General features: G+C 50.5%; 1 protein-coding gene across 3 annotated transcripts in view; it reads right to left on the reverse strand.

The window, feature by feature from the left end:
• LOC144726213 (KH domain-containing, RNA-binding, signal transduction-associated protein 2-like) overlaps positions 1 to 5,148 on the reverse strand; it is a 67,534-nt gene extending 62,386 nt beyond the window's left edge. For all 3 annotated transcript variants that reach the window (XM_078604734.1, XM_078604733.1, XM_078604732.1), the window contains exon 1: positions 4,719 to 5,148. In XM_078604734.1, coding sequence (XP_078460860.1) covers positions 4,719 to 4,848 — 130 coding nt within the window. In that variant the 5' untranslated portion in view covers positions 4,849 to 5,148. The remainder of the gene's footprint in view (positions 1 to 4,718) is intronic.
• Positions 5,149 to 14,475: the final 9,327 nt, after the last annotated feature.

Consider the following 14,475-nt stretch of genomic DNA (forward strand, 5'->3'; position numbering starts at 1 on the left):
TGGGTTAGAGTGGATGGGATGCCACGGTGGCGTTCGTGAGTGCAGTGGTTACCTCAGCGATTGCTTAACAATGTTATGATGGATAACATCGGCGGTGTCATAGGTATGCGCCGTTTCTGGGTCTCCGCCAGGTCGACTCAACCTCACATCACTACCTGGTGCAGTGTGTGCGTGTCAAAACAAAAGCACTGGGGAGACAAAGGCGGCAAGGCGTGAAGCTTGCTGGCCACAAGCCCTTTCAAAGTGCCAACGCGGGTTGCCAAAGCATGCCGCCGCAGCAGCCCGTGGTTCGGCTCCACTGGGGTTTGTGATCTTTGGTCGTCACACAAAGCGGTCGGGACGGCTTTGTGTGACGCGTGGGCACAAATGAAGAGGATATTTACAAAACACATCGGAGGAGTCGATGGAGCTCTCGCTGCCCGCAGCGCACATGGCAAGGTGTTTGTTGTTAACCCGTTGACCCGCCGTCCTCCCCACACTGGGATGTCCGTGAAAAAAGCAGCTCATCGGATTCCTCCTGCCATCGAAATAAAGATCCCGATTCCGATTGTGGACACCGCTGCCGCTTTATAATCTCTTTACCCCCACATCTTGATGCTCGTGCTAAACAACCAAAATTATAACCATGCTCACAAAGGGCTAGACCTACCAACATCACTTGTACAGACGACTTTTTGTCAATGCCATTCTGGATGACGGACTCCCAACACCACGTGGAATGCGAAGGCCACATGACCATACTTCACCACGCCGGTCGGTGCGGGTCGTTGAAGGCTGGAACATAGTGCAGTGCAGTACAACGGTGCACTTTTGCCACACTGCTCTCCAATGATAAACGTAGGCCCCGCCGCAGCCTATAGAACCTAGTTTGTTTGTTACAGGAGGCGATTGGAGCTGGTCCAAGCACAGGCTCAACATGTATTGTTGTTTCCCTGCTTAGCTTGTGAGAGTCGAGGAGAACTGGTGGGGCGAGTGTGTTCCGGGCGACTTTGTCGAAGGTGCGAATTACGACAACAAAAACATTAATATTGCCTTCTTGCCATATTTTTCGTCTCCACATATGACAAATCGAAGGGTATTCTTTTTACACAATCCATTGGGCGTACGGCCGAGGTCGACTCAGCCTCAAGTGAGTTTTCGGTGTGGTGGGTAAACATCACCACTGGGGAGACAAAGGCGGCCGGACGTGGTGCTGACCACCAAGCCCCTCGTGTGACATGCCGGCCTTCATAGGTGCTACTCGCTAACAGCACTTGCCCCATCAGTCTGTTCACGCTGTGCGGCGACGTGGGGGGATCGAGTTCGAGACAAAACTCTACGAACACAACTGCGTTACACCACACTGGACTAGGTAGGTGTTGGTTGTTTTTGTTGTTCGGCACGCGGATGTCCAACATTTCACTGGGAGCTTCTTCTTGATGGAAAAGAAGGCCCACAAACACCGCGTACGTGGGAACAACCTGAAAAACTCGCGTGTAAGAAGTGAGTCTCGACTAGACATCTGTTGAAGAAGAGCTTTATAGCTCATCGGATTCCTCCGGTATGACTAAAGATTCTGAATCTAACACTTCAAATGCAATGTTAGCAGCATGCCAGGTTTGGCTTGAGGAAGAAATGCAAGTTTTTCTGTTTACATTTCTGTTCAGGCCACATTCTAAGCTGTAGAGGCAAGTGAACGTGTGTGTGTTTGTGTTTTCTATCACGGGGGGATCGGTAGTGTCGTGGTTAGTGCTGCGCTACGAACCCGGCGACCCGAGTGCAATTCCCGCTCACGGCCACCAACACCGGTGACCATTATCTGAACCGGTCCTGGGCCTCCCCGAGGTCCACTCAGCCTCAAATGAGGACCTGGTCGCGGTGTGTGTAAACATCGCCACTCGGGAAACAAAGGCGGCCGGGCGTAGTGCTGGCCACCCACCACCCCCTTGTGTGGCCTTGGTAGGTGCTCACGAACAGCACCCCAACAGTCTGTTAGGGCCATACGGGGGATCTTTCTCGTTTCTATCGCGGTCGTTGGGCACCGGCCCTGATGCTCAATACGCCACGCGGCCAGCAACAAAACGTGGGCTCATCAATTCGGGACAAATTCCGGATTAGAAAAAACGACGGAAAAACATCATCGAAGACGGTTATAATGTTAGCATTGTTAATTCTCTGCGTGCCGAGTGCACACACACAGACAGACACACGCCACGTGGATTTTTAATACAGTTCCACGTCCAATGCTCTCTTTAAGATCACAGCCGTGCGTCACACTACACCGAGCCGTAGGCTTGCTCGCGCGCACGCACGCACGCACACGCACGCAACGAATGTTCACTCATGACAGGATATGCGTAGTATGCAGCCTCCCAAATGCATCAATCTCCTGCCACTGCTACTCTACTAGCCTGGTTAGTGTTCCCGTGAACTCCACTTACTCATTCCTCCACGCATGTTGAGACCTCACACTGCAAGTCACAACAACACTCACCCACTCATTCACCACACTGGCGGTCACAACAACTCACTCACCCACTCAATCTCCCACCCAGCCGCTCACTCGCACACTCATTCAACACACTGGTGGTCACAACTCACTCACCCACTCACTCTCCCACACAACAACTCACTCACCAACTCACTCTCCCACGCAGCCGCTCACTCACACACTCACCCACTCATTCACCACACTGGCGGTCACAGCAACACACTCACCACACACTCACTCACCCACCCAGCCGCTCACTCACCCACCCACTCCCTCACCACACTGCAGCTCACCTCACTTCCCCATCTCCCGTTTCTCCCTTCTCACCGCTCCACCCGTGGCACTCCCTCCCTCCCATCGTCTCCAACATTCACAATCCCCTGTCGTAAATCGCCTCGCTCATTTCAGGAAAACATATCTATTACGACTGTACAATGCACACAACTTTGCGTGCACGCACACAGACACCGCATCGTAATTGTTGACACGCCGGTATTAAGTGTGTCACTATAACCATGGCTCGCTTAACCTTTACTGTAGCATTGCACTACCCTTGGTTCTCATCGATACAAAAATGTAGAATGTTAACAACTACGTGGGTGTGATGAAACAAAGTAGTTGTGTGACTTACGTGCCCCATGATTAATTTGTGTTTTCGATGATTACCTTCTTAAAATAACCTGGCCATCCCTCTCGACCCACTCAGAAAGGGCATCTCGCAAGCACCGTCAGCGGCGTGCGTGCATCCCAGGGTACAACTCCTTGGTTTCATCACACTTATGCAGTTATATATTCTTGGTTCTTTCGGTAAAGTCACGTAGAAGGGAAATAATACAATTATAAAAATATTAAACAATAAAAATGATCACGACGTTTCGACTGCAACACAAGCAATCGTCATCAGGTGTGAAATCCACAGCAAGAAAATGTTGTATTGTTATATATTATTATTTTATTATTTCCCTAAAGCTTTCAGTCACGAAAGCTTTAAATCAAAACCTATGCAGTTACTAACATTACACATTTTAGTATCGATTGAGAACCAAATGGGTGCAAGGCTGCAGTGAAGGTTTAGAGAACCAGTGGGTTCGTGGTAGCAGCAGTTCGGACATCTCTCGCCACCGATGTGTCAGTGCGCTAACCACTGCGCCACGACTCCCCCCCCTTTCATAACACCCATCACCAAATGTGCCAAGAGCAAGCGAGAGATGTTCAACCTCAGGTAGCAGTTTAACACGTAGGCTTTCGCGAACAACATCATCCATAATATAGTTGTGTTGGGTTACAATCCGAGTACTCGATTTGCTCTCCAACACGTCAGTGTGCTGAACTAGTAACGAATGGCCACGTTCTGTTCACGTTGTTTACGTGAATAAAATCTGACTAATTGGCTGTGTCGGGTGGTGGTGGGTTTAACGACACATTTATATCTACTATCTAACCTCAAAACAACTACACTGACGTAGCAACACCTTTATGTTGAAACCCAAACTAATAAATCACATCATTCAGGGATATTGGCCACTCAGATAAATCGGAAGAGCCTTCAGCTGTGCCACTTGTAGGTGGTATCGACTCGTGATACATCTTCTGGGCTCATGGACTCGAGCAGCTGCAGTCGCAATAATTTTGAACACGAAAATCACCATGAATTGTGTATAAATACTGTACACACAGACGTCTGAATAAAGAGTACACGGCGCAAAGACAGAGAGAGAGAGAACCCTGCTGCGCAAGTGCGTACGGCACTGTGTAAGAAGAGCAGCAGGTGAGTGGTGGTGGTGAGTAGTGGGCAGTGTCAGGGCAGTGTCAGGGCAGCACGTGAGTGGTGGTGAGTGGTGGTGAGTAGTGGTGGTGGTGAGTAGTGGGCAGTCAGGGCAGCAGGTGAGTTGTGGTGGTGAGGAGTGGGCAGTGTGTAAGGGCAGCGTGTGAGTAGTGAGTGGTGGTGAGTGGGCAGTGTGTCAGGGCAGCACGTGAGTGGTGGTGGTTAGGAGTGGGCAGTGTGTCAGGGCAGTAGGTGAGTGGTGGTGAGTAGTGGTGAGTGTGTCAGGGCAGCGTGTGAGTTGTGGTGGTGAGTGGTGGGCAGTGTGTAAGGGCAGCGTGTGAGTAGTGAGTGGTGAGTAGTGGTGAGTGTGTCAGGACAGCAGGTGAGTGGTGGTGAGTAGTGGGCAGTGTGTCAGGACAGCGTGTGAGTAGTGAGTGGTGAGTAGTGGTGAGTGTGTCAGGGCAGCATGCGAGCGGGCAGCACCTTCCTGGATGAGGCGCTTGTACAGCCCCTGGCTGCTGCCCAGCTTGTCCCGCTCCGTCTCCAGCTCGTGGACGTAGCCGCGCGCCTTCTCCTCCTCCTGGCTCCGACTGCTGCTGCTGCTGCCCTCCATGGCTGCGGACAGTTCCTCTCTCTCTCTCTCTCCGAGGCTGGAGGTGCGGGGGCTGCCCCTCTCCTTCTCTCAGGGGCAGCACGGGGCGCAGGAGGGCAGCGGTGCTTCTCCCTACTCCAGCTGCTGCTGCAGCTCCTTGCTTCTCCCCCTGCTGCTTCTCCCTGGTTCTCGGTGGTGGTATCCCTTTATAAAACCAAAATAAAACAACAAGGGCAGCGATAACAACACCACAGCCTGCCGATTGCGATCGCTGCTGCTGCTGAAGCTGACTGCTGCTGCCTCTAGCAGCTCCCGCTCGGTATCACTCCGCGACTACCCCCCACCCCTCCCCCTCCGCCGGGCCGCGTCACCGCCGACTTGGGCTCACGCCGCGAGAAGAGAGAGAAAATAAACCACCCCCGCCCCCTTGCGGCGCGATTCCCCCACCACCAAGAAAAAAACGTCACGAATTTGAATTTTTGAAATAAAAACAAATATAACGAAAGACGGACAACGCGAGATTAGGGGCCATCCATTTAGTACGCACGCATGGAGGGGGGAGGGGGGTTTCACCCAAATGCGTTCATAAAAAAAAAATAGATTAAATCACGACGTTTCGGGCGCAACACAAGCGTCCTTCTTCAGGTGGGGACAACTTAGCGAAAGCACGACCGCTTAAGTGTGTTTCAGAGGTGTCTGTGACGAGTCATTATATAGTCCCGGGGGGGGGGGGGTCAAACTGAAATGTGCGTTACTAATTTACCCGGCAGCATCACAAAAGGCGGCTTATCTACTTCCACCATCTGCATTACAAAGCCTCAGTTGAACTCCAATCGTTGCTCGGGGTTACAACTCCCCCCCACACTCACCATGCCCCCCCCCCCCCCGCGACTATATAATGACTCGTCACAGTCACCTCTGAGACGCACTTAAGCGGGGTGCTTTCGCTACGTTGTCCCCACCTGAAGAAGGACGCTTGTGTTGCGCCCGAAACGTCGTGATTTTATTTATTTTATTTTAAAAAAGTTTTTACCTACGTGACTTTACCGAAAAAACCAAAGAGTATGAATCCTTTCAGTCACGAAAACTTCAAATCTAGAACCAAATGCTACGCTTGCGTATGGGGGGGGGTCACGTTTTGACGGATTTTTGCGTTCCTATTAAACTAGGATGGCCCCCAACTCGCCTCGCTAACTATGGAGCCGCTGACACTCACCGACTCACTCACTCACTCACCTACTCACCCCTCACTCACTCACCACTCACTCACTCACTCACCCCTCACTCACTCACCCCTCACTCACTCACTCACCTACTCACCCCTCACTCACCTACTCACCCCTCACTCACTCACCTACTCACCCCTCACTTACTCACCTACTCACCACTCACTCACCTACTCACCACTCACTCACCTACTCACTCACCCACCTACTCACCCCTCACTCACTCACCCACCTACTCACCCGTCACTCACTCACCTACTCACCCCTCACTCACTCACCTACTCACCCCTCACCAGCTTGAACGCAGCGCGTGCCGAGGTGAATGTGAAACTTCAAATCTAGAACCCCTTAGTCGTTGGCGGGGCCAACGACTAAGGGGGCGGGGCTAGAGTTAGAGGGCAAGGCCAGTGCCGAGGGGCGGGGCTAGAGTTAGAGGGCGGGGCTATGGCTCGCCAGGGGCGGAGTCACAATCAAGGCCCTTTGTAACGCTAATTAATACTGGTAGGAACGAAGTGGACCAGACCACCAATAGATTAATGTGTCCGTCCGTCCGTCCATCCGTCTGTCCGTCTGTCCGACAAGATGGCCGCCCGCTCCCCCTGCGATCTGTGAACTAAACAAGATGGCCGTCGCTTCCGGCGCCTCACGGCGAAACTTTAAATTTCGCTTCAAATTTACTTTACTGAAACGCAGCACGTTTTTTTTACACAGAGACAAGATACATTTATATTAACACAGACACGAGATACATTTAATCGCCTTATTTGCGAGGCCTACTGCAGAAAAGGCATCGCGAGGCCTACTGCAGAGAAGGCTTCGCGAGGCCTACTGCAGGGAAGGCTTCGCGAGGCCTACTGCAGAGAAGGCTTCGCGAGGCCTAGTGCAGAAGGTTTCGCTAGGTCTACTGCAGAGAAGGCTTTGCGAGGCCTACTGCAGAAAAGGCATCGCGAGGCCTACTGCAGAGAAGGCTTCGCGAGGCCTACTGCAGGAAGGCTTCGCTAGGTCTACTGCAGAGAAGGCTTTGCGAGGCCTACTGCAGAAAAGGCATCGCGAGGCCTACTGCAGAGAAGGCTTCGCGAGGCCTACTGCAGGAAGGCTTCGCGAGGCCTACTGCAGAAAAGGCATCGCGAGGCCTACTGCAGAGAAGGCTTCGCGAGGCCTACTGCAGGGAAGGCTTCGCGAGGCCTACTGCAGAGAAGGCTTCGCGAGGCCTAGTGCAGAGAAGGCTTCGCGAGGCCTAGTGCGGCAGGCTTCGCGAGGCCTACTGCAGAGAAGGAATCGCGACGCCTACTGCAGAGAAGGCTTCGCGAGGCCTACTGCAGAGAAGGCTTCGCGAGGCCTAGTGCAGAAGGCTTCGCGAGGCCTACTGCAGGAGGCTTCGCGAGGCCTAGTGCGGCAGGCTTCGCGAGGCCTAGTGCGGCAGGCTTCGCAAGGCCTAGTGCGGGAGGCTTCGCGAGGCCTAGTGCAGAAGGTGGTGGTGGGGGGTGGCGCCTCACGGCGAAACTTTACATTTCGCTTCAAATTTACTTTACTGAAACGCAGCACGTTTTTTAAACACAGAGACAAGATACATTTATATTAACACAGACACGAGATACATTTAATCGCCTTATTTGCGAGGCCTACTGCAGAAAAGGCATCGCGAGGCCTACTGCAGAGAAGGCTTCGCGAGGCCTACTGCAGGGAAGGCTTCGCGAGGCCTACTGCAGAGAAGGCTTCGCGAGGCCTAGTGCAGAAGGCTTCGCTAGGTCTACTGCAGAGAAGGCTTTGCGAGGCCTACTGCAGAAAAGGCATCACGAGGCCTACTGCAGAGAAGGCTTCGCGAGGCCTAATGCAGGAAGGCTTCGCGAGGCCTACTGCAGAGAAGGCTTCGCGAGGCCTAGTGCAGAAGGCTTCGCTAGGTCTACTGCAGAGAAGGCTTTGCGAGGCCTACTGCAGAAAAGGCATCGCGAGGCCTACTGCAGAGAAGGCTTCGCGAGGCCTACTGCAGGGAAGGCTTCGCGAGGCCTACTGCAGAGAAGGCTTCGCGAGGCCTAGTGCAGAGAAGGCTTCGCGAGGCCTAGTGCGGCAGGCTTCGCGAGGCCTACTGCAGAGAAGGTATCGCGACGCCTACTGCAGAGAAGGCTTCGCGAGGCCTACTGCAGAGAAGGCTTCGCGAGGCCTAGTGCAGAAGGCTTCGCGAGGCCTACTGCAGGAGGCTTCGCGAGGCCTAGTGCGGCAGGCTTCGTGAGGCCTAGTGCGGCAGGCTTCGCGAGGCCTAGTGCGGGAGGCTTCGCGAGGCCTAGTGCAGAAGGTGGTGGTGGGGGGTGGCGCCTCACGGCGAAACTTTAAATTTCGCTTCAAATTTACTTTACTGAAACGCAGCACGTTTTTTAAACACAGAGACAAGATACATTTATCAATCTTAATTTGGAGCTTTCGTGACTGCAGGAATTATTCTTTGGTTCTTTCGGTTAAGTCACGTCTAAAAATAAAATAATAAATTAAAATAATAGCGACGTTTCGATTGCAACACAAGCAATCATCATCAGGCGTAAAAGAAATAGCAATAAAAATCTAACAAGAAAACTATAGACAGACATAAGCAGACAGACATCACAAGGACACACAGAGAGAGGACACATATCGGCACAGAGAGAGGGGTCGTTTCTGTGACGGTCCCTTAAATATAGAGAGGGGGGGGCGGGGACGGAGAGAGGGAGGGGGCAGAGAAAATTAGCATATCAATGAGTGTACGGCAACGTGTTGCTGCTGCGCAAGTAAGATGACGACGTGGCACGGCACACAAGCTTGAAATTAGGAGAAAGGCACACTAAAATTAAATAACCTCGCAAAATATCGAAATGTGATGTAATACAACACAGAGGGTCGGTCAACACACAATTAACGCATAGCCTGGTTGATTACGTATTTCAAAGATTGCTAAGTTAGAATTTAAGTGTGAACATTCCAAAAGAGAGGACACAGGCAGAGAGAACAAATAGCCAGAGAGAGAAAAAAGATAAGCTTAAAACTTCCCCGTAGAAGTGGTTCAATCTTAATTTGGAGCTTTCGTGACTGCAGGAATTATTCTTTGGTTCTTTCGGTTAAGTCACGTCTAAAAATAAAATAATAAATTAAAATAATAGTATTATTTTATTTTTAGACGTGACTTAACCGAAAGAACCAAAGAATAATTCCTGCAGTCACGAAAGCTCCAAATTAAGATTGAACCACTTCTACGGGGAAGTTTTAAGCTTATCTTTTTTCTCTCTCTGGCTATTTGTTCTCTCTGCCTGTGTCCTCTCTTTTGGAATGTTCACACTTAAATTCTAACTTAGCAATCTTTGAAATACGTAATCAACCAGGCTATGCGTTAATTGTGTGTTGACCGACTCTCTGTGTTGTATTACATCACATTTCGATATTTTGCGAGGTTATTTAATTTTAGTGTGCCTTTCTCCTAATTTCAAGCTTGTGTGCCGTGCCACGTCGTCATCTTACTTGCGCAGCAGCAACACGTTGCCGTACACTCATTGATATGCTAATTTTCTCTGCCCCCTCCCTCTCTCCGTCCCCGCCCCCCCTCTCTATATTTAAGGGACCGTCACAGAAACGACCCCTCTCTCTGTGCCGATATGTGTCCTCTCTCTGTGTGTCCTTGTGATGTCTGTCTGCTTATGTCTGTCTATAGTTTTCTAGTTAGATTTTTATTGCTATTTCTTTTATGCCTGATGATGATTGCTTGTGTTGCAATCGAAACATCGCTATTATTTTAATTTATTATTTTATTTTTAGACGTGACTTAACCGAAAGAACCAAAGAATAAGATACATTTATATTAACACAGACACGAGATACATTTAATCGCCTTATTTGCGAGGCCTACTGCAGAAAAGGCATCGCGAGGCCTACTGCAGAGAAGGCTTCGCGAGGCCTACTGCAGGGAAGGCTTCGCGAGGCCTACTGCAGAGAAGGCTTCGCGAGGCCTAGTGCAGAAGGCTTCGCTAGGTCTACTGCAGAGAAGGCTTTGCGAGGCCTACTGCAGAAAAGGCATCGCGAGGCCTACTGCAGAGAAGGCTTCGCGAGGCCTACTGCAGGGAAGGCTTCGCAAGGCCTACTGCAGAGAAGGCTTCGCGAGGCCTAGTGCAGAGAAGGCTTCGCGAGGCCTAGTGCAGAAGGCTTCACGAGGCCTAGTGCAGAAGGCTTCGCGAGGCCTAGTGCAACAGGCTTCGCGAGGCCTAGTGCGGCAGGCTTCGCGAGGCCTACTGCAGAGAAGGTATCGCGAGGCCTACTGCAGAGAAGGCTTCGCGAGGCCTACTGCAGAGAAGGCTTCGCGAGGCCTAGTGCAGAAGGCTTCGCGAGGCCTACTGCAGGAGGCTTCGCGAGGCCTAGTGCGGCAGGCTTCGCGAGGCCTAGTGCGGCAGGCTTCGCGAGGCCTAGTGCGGGAGGCTTCGCGAGACCTAGTGCAGAAGGTGGTGGTGGGGGGTGGTGGGGTGGTGGCGGTGGGGTTTGGTGGTGGTGGTGGGGGTTGGTGGGGGGGTGGTGAGGGCTGGTGGGAGGGGTGGTGTTGAGGGTGGTGTTGGGGGGTGTTGGGGGGGGGCTGTCAACTGCGCGTCACCAAGTCGTCGGCTCCCGCGAAAATCGCTGCGTTTTGTCGTCACGGCGTCGTCGATTTGATGGCGTCGCTGAGATAAAAGCGCCTCCTCGCTGAAGTCGGTCGCCGTGAAGTCTGCAAACGACCACTTCGCCCCCAAGTAGTTGAAGACGGGGGACAGTCGACACAGCGGCGTCCACCCACGATCACCACGATCACCACACGCCGCCCTCACCACTTAAGCAGGGCGCGTTGCTAATGGGCGGGGTAGAGGCGGGGACTCGGAGCCTCTGGCGCGCATCGCTCCTCCCGGAAGGGGAGCACCCCACGGGCCAATCAGCACGGTGCTCAGAGCTATTGATGGGCACCGGGATACAATCGCAATTATCTCACCAGATATTTATTGGAACTATTCCCAGGACTCAACAAATTGATCGTTTGGAAATGAAAGACTACGAGTCTTTAAATCTCACAGCGTTTCTTGTCAAAACAAACACTTTTAATTAACGTTACACTAGAATACAGTAATTTTTTCTTTAACTCCTCTATACCCGGACGATATCCCTGTACCGGTACTAAGTATTATTCCTACCAGCCCACCCCGCAGGGTCCTGTTTGTAATTAGCGTATTTGTGTACGTGAAGGCCGGTACGGCACACGAAGGGGGTGGGGGGGGGGGCACGCCCGGCCGTCTTTGTCTCCCGAGTGGCGACGTTTACACACCGCACCACGCACAGGAATCCTTTGCCAACCGCGAATTTACCGATTGCGGGTTTTGAGTATATACGGATTTCTGTATCCATACAATAGGGTTTTTTGGGTTAGACCACGTAAATATAAATGTGTCGTAAAACCCGCCACCACCCGACAAAGCCAATTAGTAAAGTTTCTGACGTAAACAAAACGTGCAAATTAGTTACTTGTTCAGCACGCCTATGTGTTGGATGGTATACCCACTACAGCATCTACAATTGTAGATGTTTTGTTTTTCGTCACAAACTTTATGAATTCTCTGTGTCGGGTGGTGTGGCAGGTTTAACGACGCATTTATATTTAGGCGATCCAACCCAAAACAAAACCTCTTATGGAAAACATTGGTCGCGAAATCCTGCTACGTGTTAAACGCTGATTAAATCCGTGGGATTGTTTAAGGATTTGTGGGATTTTCTATTTTCCACAATAGAGGTTTTTGAGTTATTTGTTTCCCAATGACACCAACTGCCCTGCTGTCAATCAACATCAATAATGTGACGTAACAAGTGATATAACTGGTAACCAACGTCAACATCAACCACGATTTGACATGTCACCAACTCGTGATGCTGCTGCTATTGGCAGCGGTGCACAAGCAGTTCAAAACAACAACAACAAACTCAACCAACACGTTCCGTGGCAATTACACCGTGTATCCCTAACAGGAGGGAACATATAATTGGCGACGTTTCGGACAAAGGCCCTTCTTCATAGCGCACACAGAGAGAGGCCAAAGAAGATGGGTGGATAGAAGTTAGCGACTGGTATTTACCCGTTGGAGCCTGACGATAATTAAATGGCACGAATATAAATATTTCTAGTTTTATAGTGATGCAATTGGCATATGAATGGGTACATGTCATTGTTCTCGTCTTGCGGCAACGGTTGCGCCCACAGGCTCGGGGCACATCGTGGAGGGTATTTGTAAAAGACGCGTGTCACTCCGCTCCTGGATGAGGGCCTCGCCTCGCCGTGCGGGTTCGCAGGGGTTCCTGCCAGACTGGTTGTAAGAGCCGAACGCCAGACTACATTCGAAGCTTTCGTAACTGCAGGAATTACTCTTTGGTTCTTTCGGTAAATTCACGTAGAAATAAATTAAATAATAATAGAATACGACGCTTCGATTGTGACACAAGCAACCATCATCAGGTACAAATGAATGATAAAACAAACATAGTAAACTTGGAAATATAATGCAATACAACACAGAGAGTCGGCCAACACAACAGTCAACACCCCACCTGGTTGATTAAGTTCTTCCAAAGATTGCTAAATTTGAGAGAGAGACAAAACATAGACACGGAGACACACACAGACACACAAGCAGAGAGAGACTCACACAGAGACAAACAGAGAGAAACACGCACAGAGACACAGAGACACACAGAGAAAGACACACAACATAGACACACAGACAGACACACAAGCAGAGATAGACTCACACAGAGACACACAGAGAGAGACACACAGAGACACACACAGACACACAGAGAAAGACACACAACATAGACACACAGACAGACACACAAGCAGAGAGAGACTCACAGAGACACACAGAGAGAGACACACACAGACACACAGAGAGACACACAGAGAAAGACACACAACATAGACACACAGACAGACACACAAGCAGAGAGAGACTCACACAGAGACACACAGAGAGAGACACACACAGAGACACACAACATAGACACACAGACAGACACATACGCAGAGAGAGACTCACACAGAGACACACAGAGACACACACATAGGCACACAGCCTAACGCCAGGTGTGCCATTAAGTGTGTCAAAGAGCACAGACGACCATCACGCGAACTCCGATCATCCTCGCAGCAGCAGCGGCTTTTGGCTAAGCCATCGAACAAAGATGATGGTCACCACATCGCACAGCGCTTTCAGATGCGGCGCTTCTGCGGACGTCTGGAACGCCCTTCCTTCTGATATCACAAAGCCACTGGGAGCGATGCCCTTTTACATCACCATCTCGATTAGCACGGCTGGCTACGTACGGTGCGAAAGAAGTTCGACGTATGTACGTGTGCAACGCTCCCTATCATCTTTGTGGTCGCCATTATTTTCAATTACCCATGCGAGTGTTTTTGTTATATTTGTTCTGATTGCTGTTTACCTCATTGCTGTAGCATATCATTAGACCTCCTTTGCCAGTACCAAAATATAATAAGGGGTTTCCCCTTTTTTTCTGGCAACAAAACTGAAACCTTTTTACAAGTAATTCTAGATTTGAAGCTTTCGTGACTGCAAGGATTCATATTCTTAGGTTTTTTCGGTAAAGTTACGTAGGTAAAAAATTAAAATTAATAAAAGTAAAATAAAAATAAAATAAAAATCACGACGTAATCATGTGTGCTGTACCATACTTTAATTTTCTTCTGTTTGTGCCTTCATCATTTTGGTGAGCCAGGTCACTCTCTTGCAAACTAGACTCTTGTCCTGGTCTCTTGTATGTACGTTGAACTTTTTCGCACCGTACGCCGCCAACCGTGCTAATCGGAGCTGCCGGAGTTCTCGCCCGCGTAAACAAAATTCGCTTCACTTGCACTCTTGCTCATGAGACAATCCCTGTTTAAAAAAAAATATAACCTTCAAATGAATGGTGGCGGTGGCGACTTGGGGAGTGGGCGTTCATCCAGCAGTGGAGTGACCATGGCTTAGGATTATGAACCATCAAAACCACAACGGCCACCACCACCCTCATTGAATAAACAATCACAGAGACCCGCTGTGGGTCCCTGCAGATAAGAAGGCGATTTTACGAGACCATGAGCAGCAGCCGATTGGCTTTCCAGCCCAAATCCGACGCAGCAGCAACAACAGCAGCAATCGTTTAATTGAGAAACATCTGAACCGGTTTCGACCTCCTCATTATTTTTGCGCTCCAAACAACAATAAGCACGTGCGGTGTATGAAAGCACGGCGACAGCGACCTCTAGTGGGTGCGCTAGGACGTGACTGCCACGCGTTGAAACTGGCCTGCCAGGACACATCACAAACTCGACCTGTGTCTTTGAGAACCGATTGGCTGTAAAATAAACCGAAATCGTGAAGCTGTAAACGTTGGTAGGGAG

Source organism: Lampetra planeri, chromosome 23, assembly GCF_965212315.1.
Source record: "Lampetra planeri chromosome 23, kcLamPlan1.2.h2, whole genome shotgun sequence".
In the NCBI taxonomy this organism is placed as follows: Eukaryota; Metazoa; Chordata; class Hyperoartia; order Petromyzontiformes; family Petromyzontidae; genus Lampetra; species Lampetra planeri.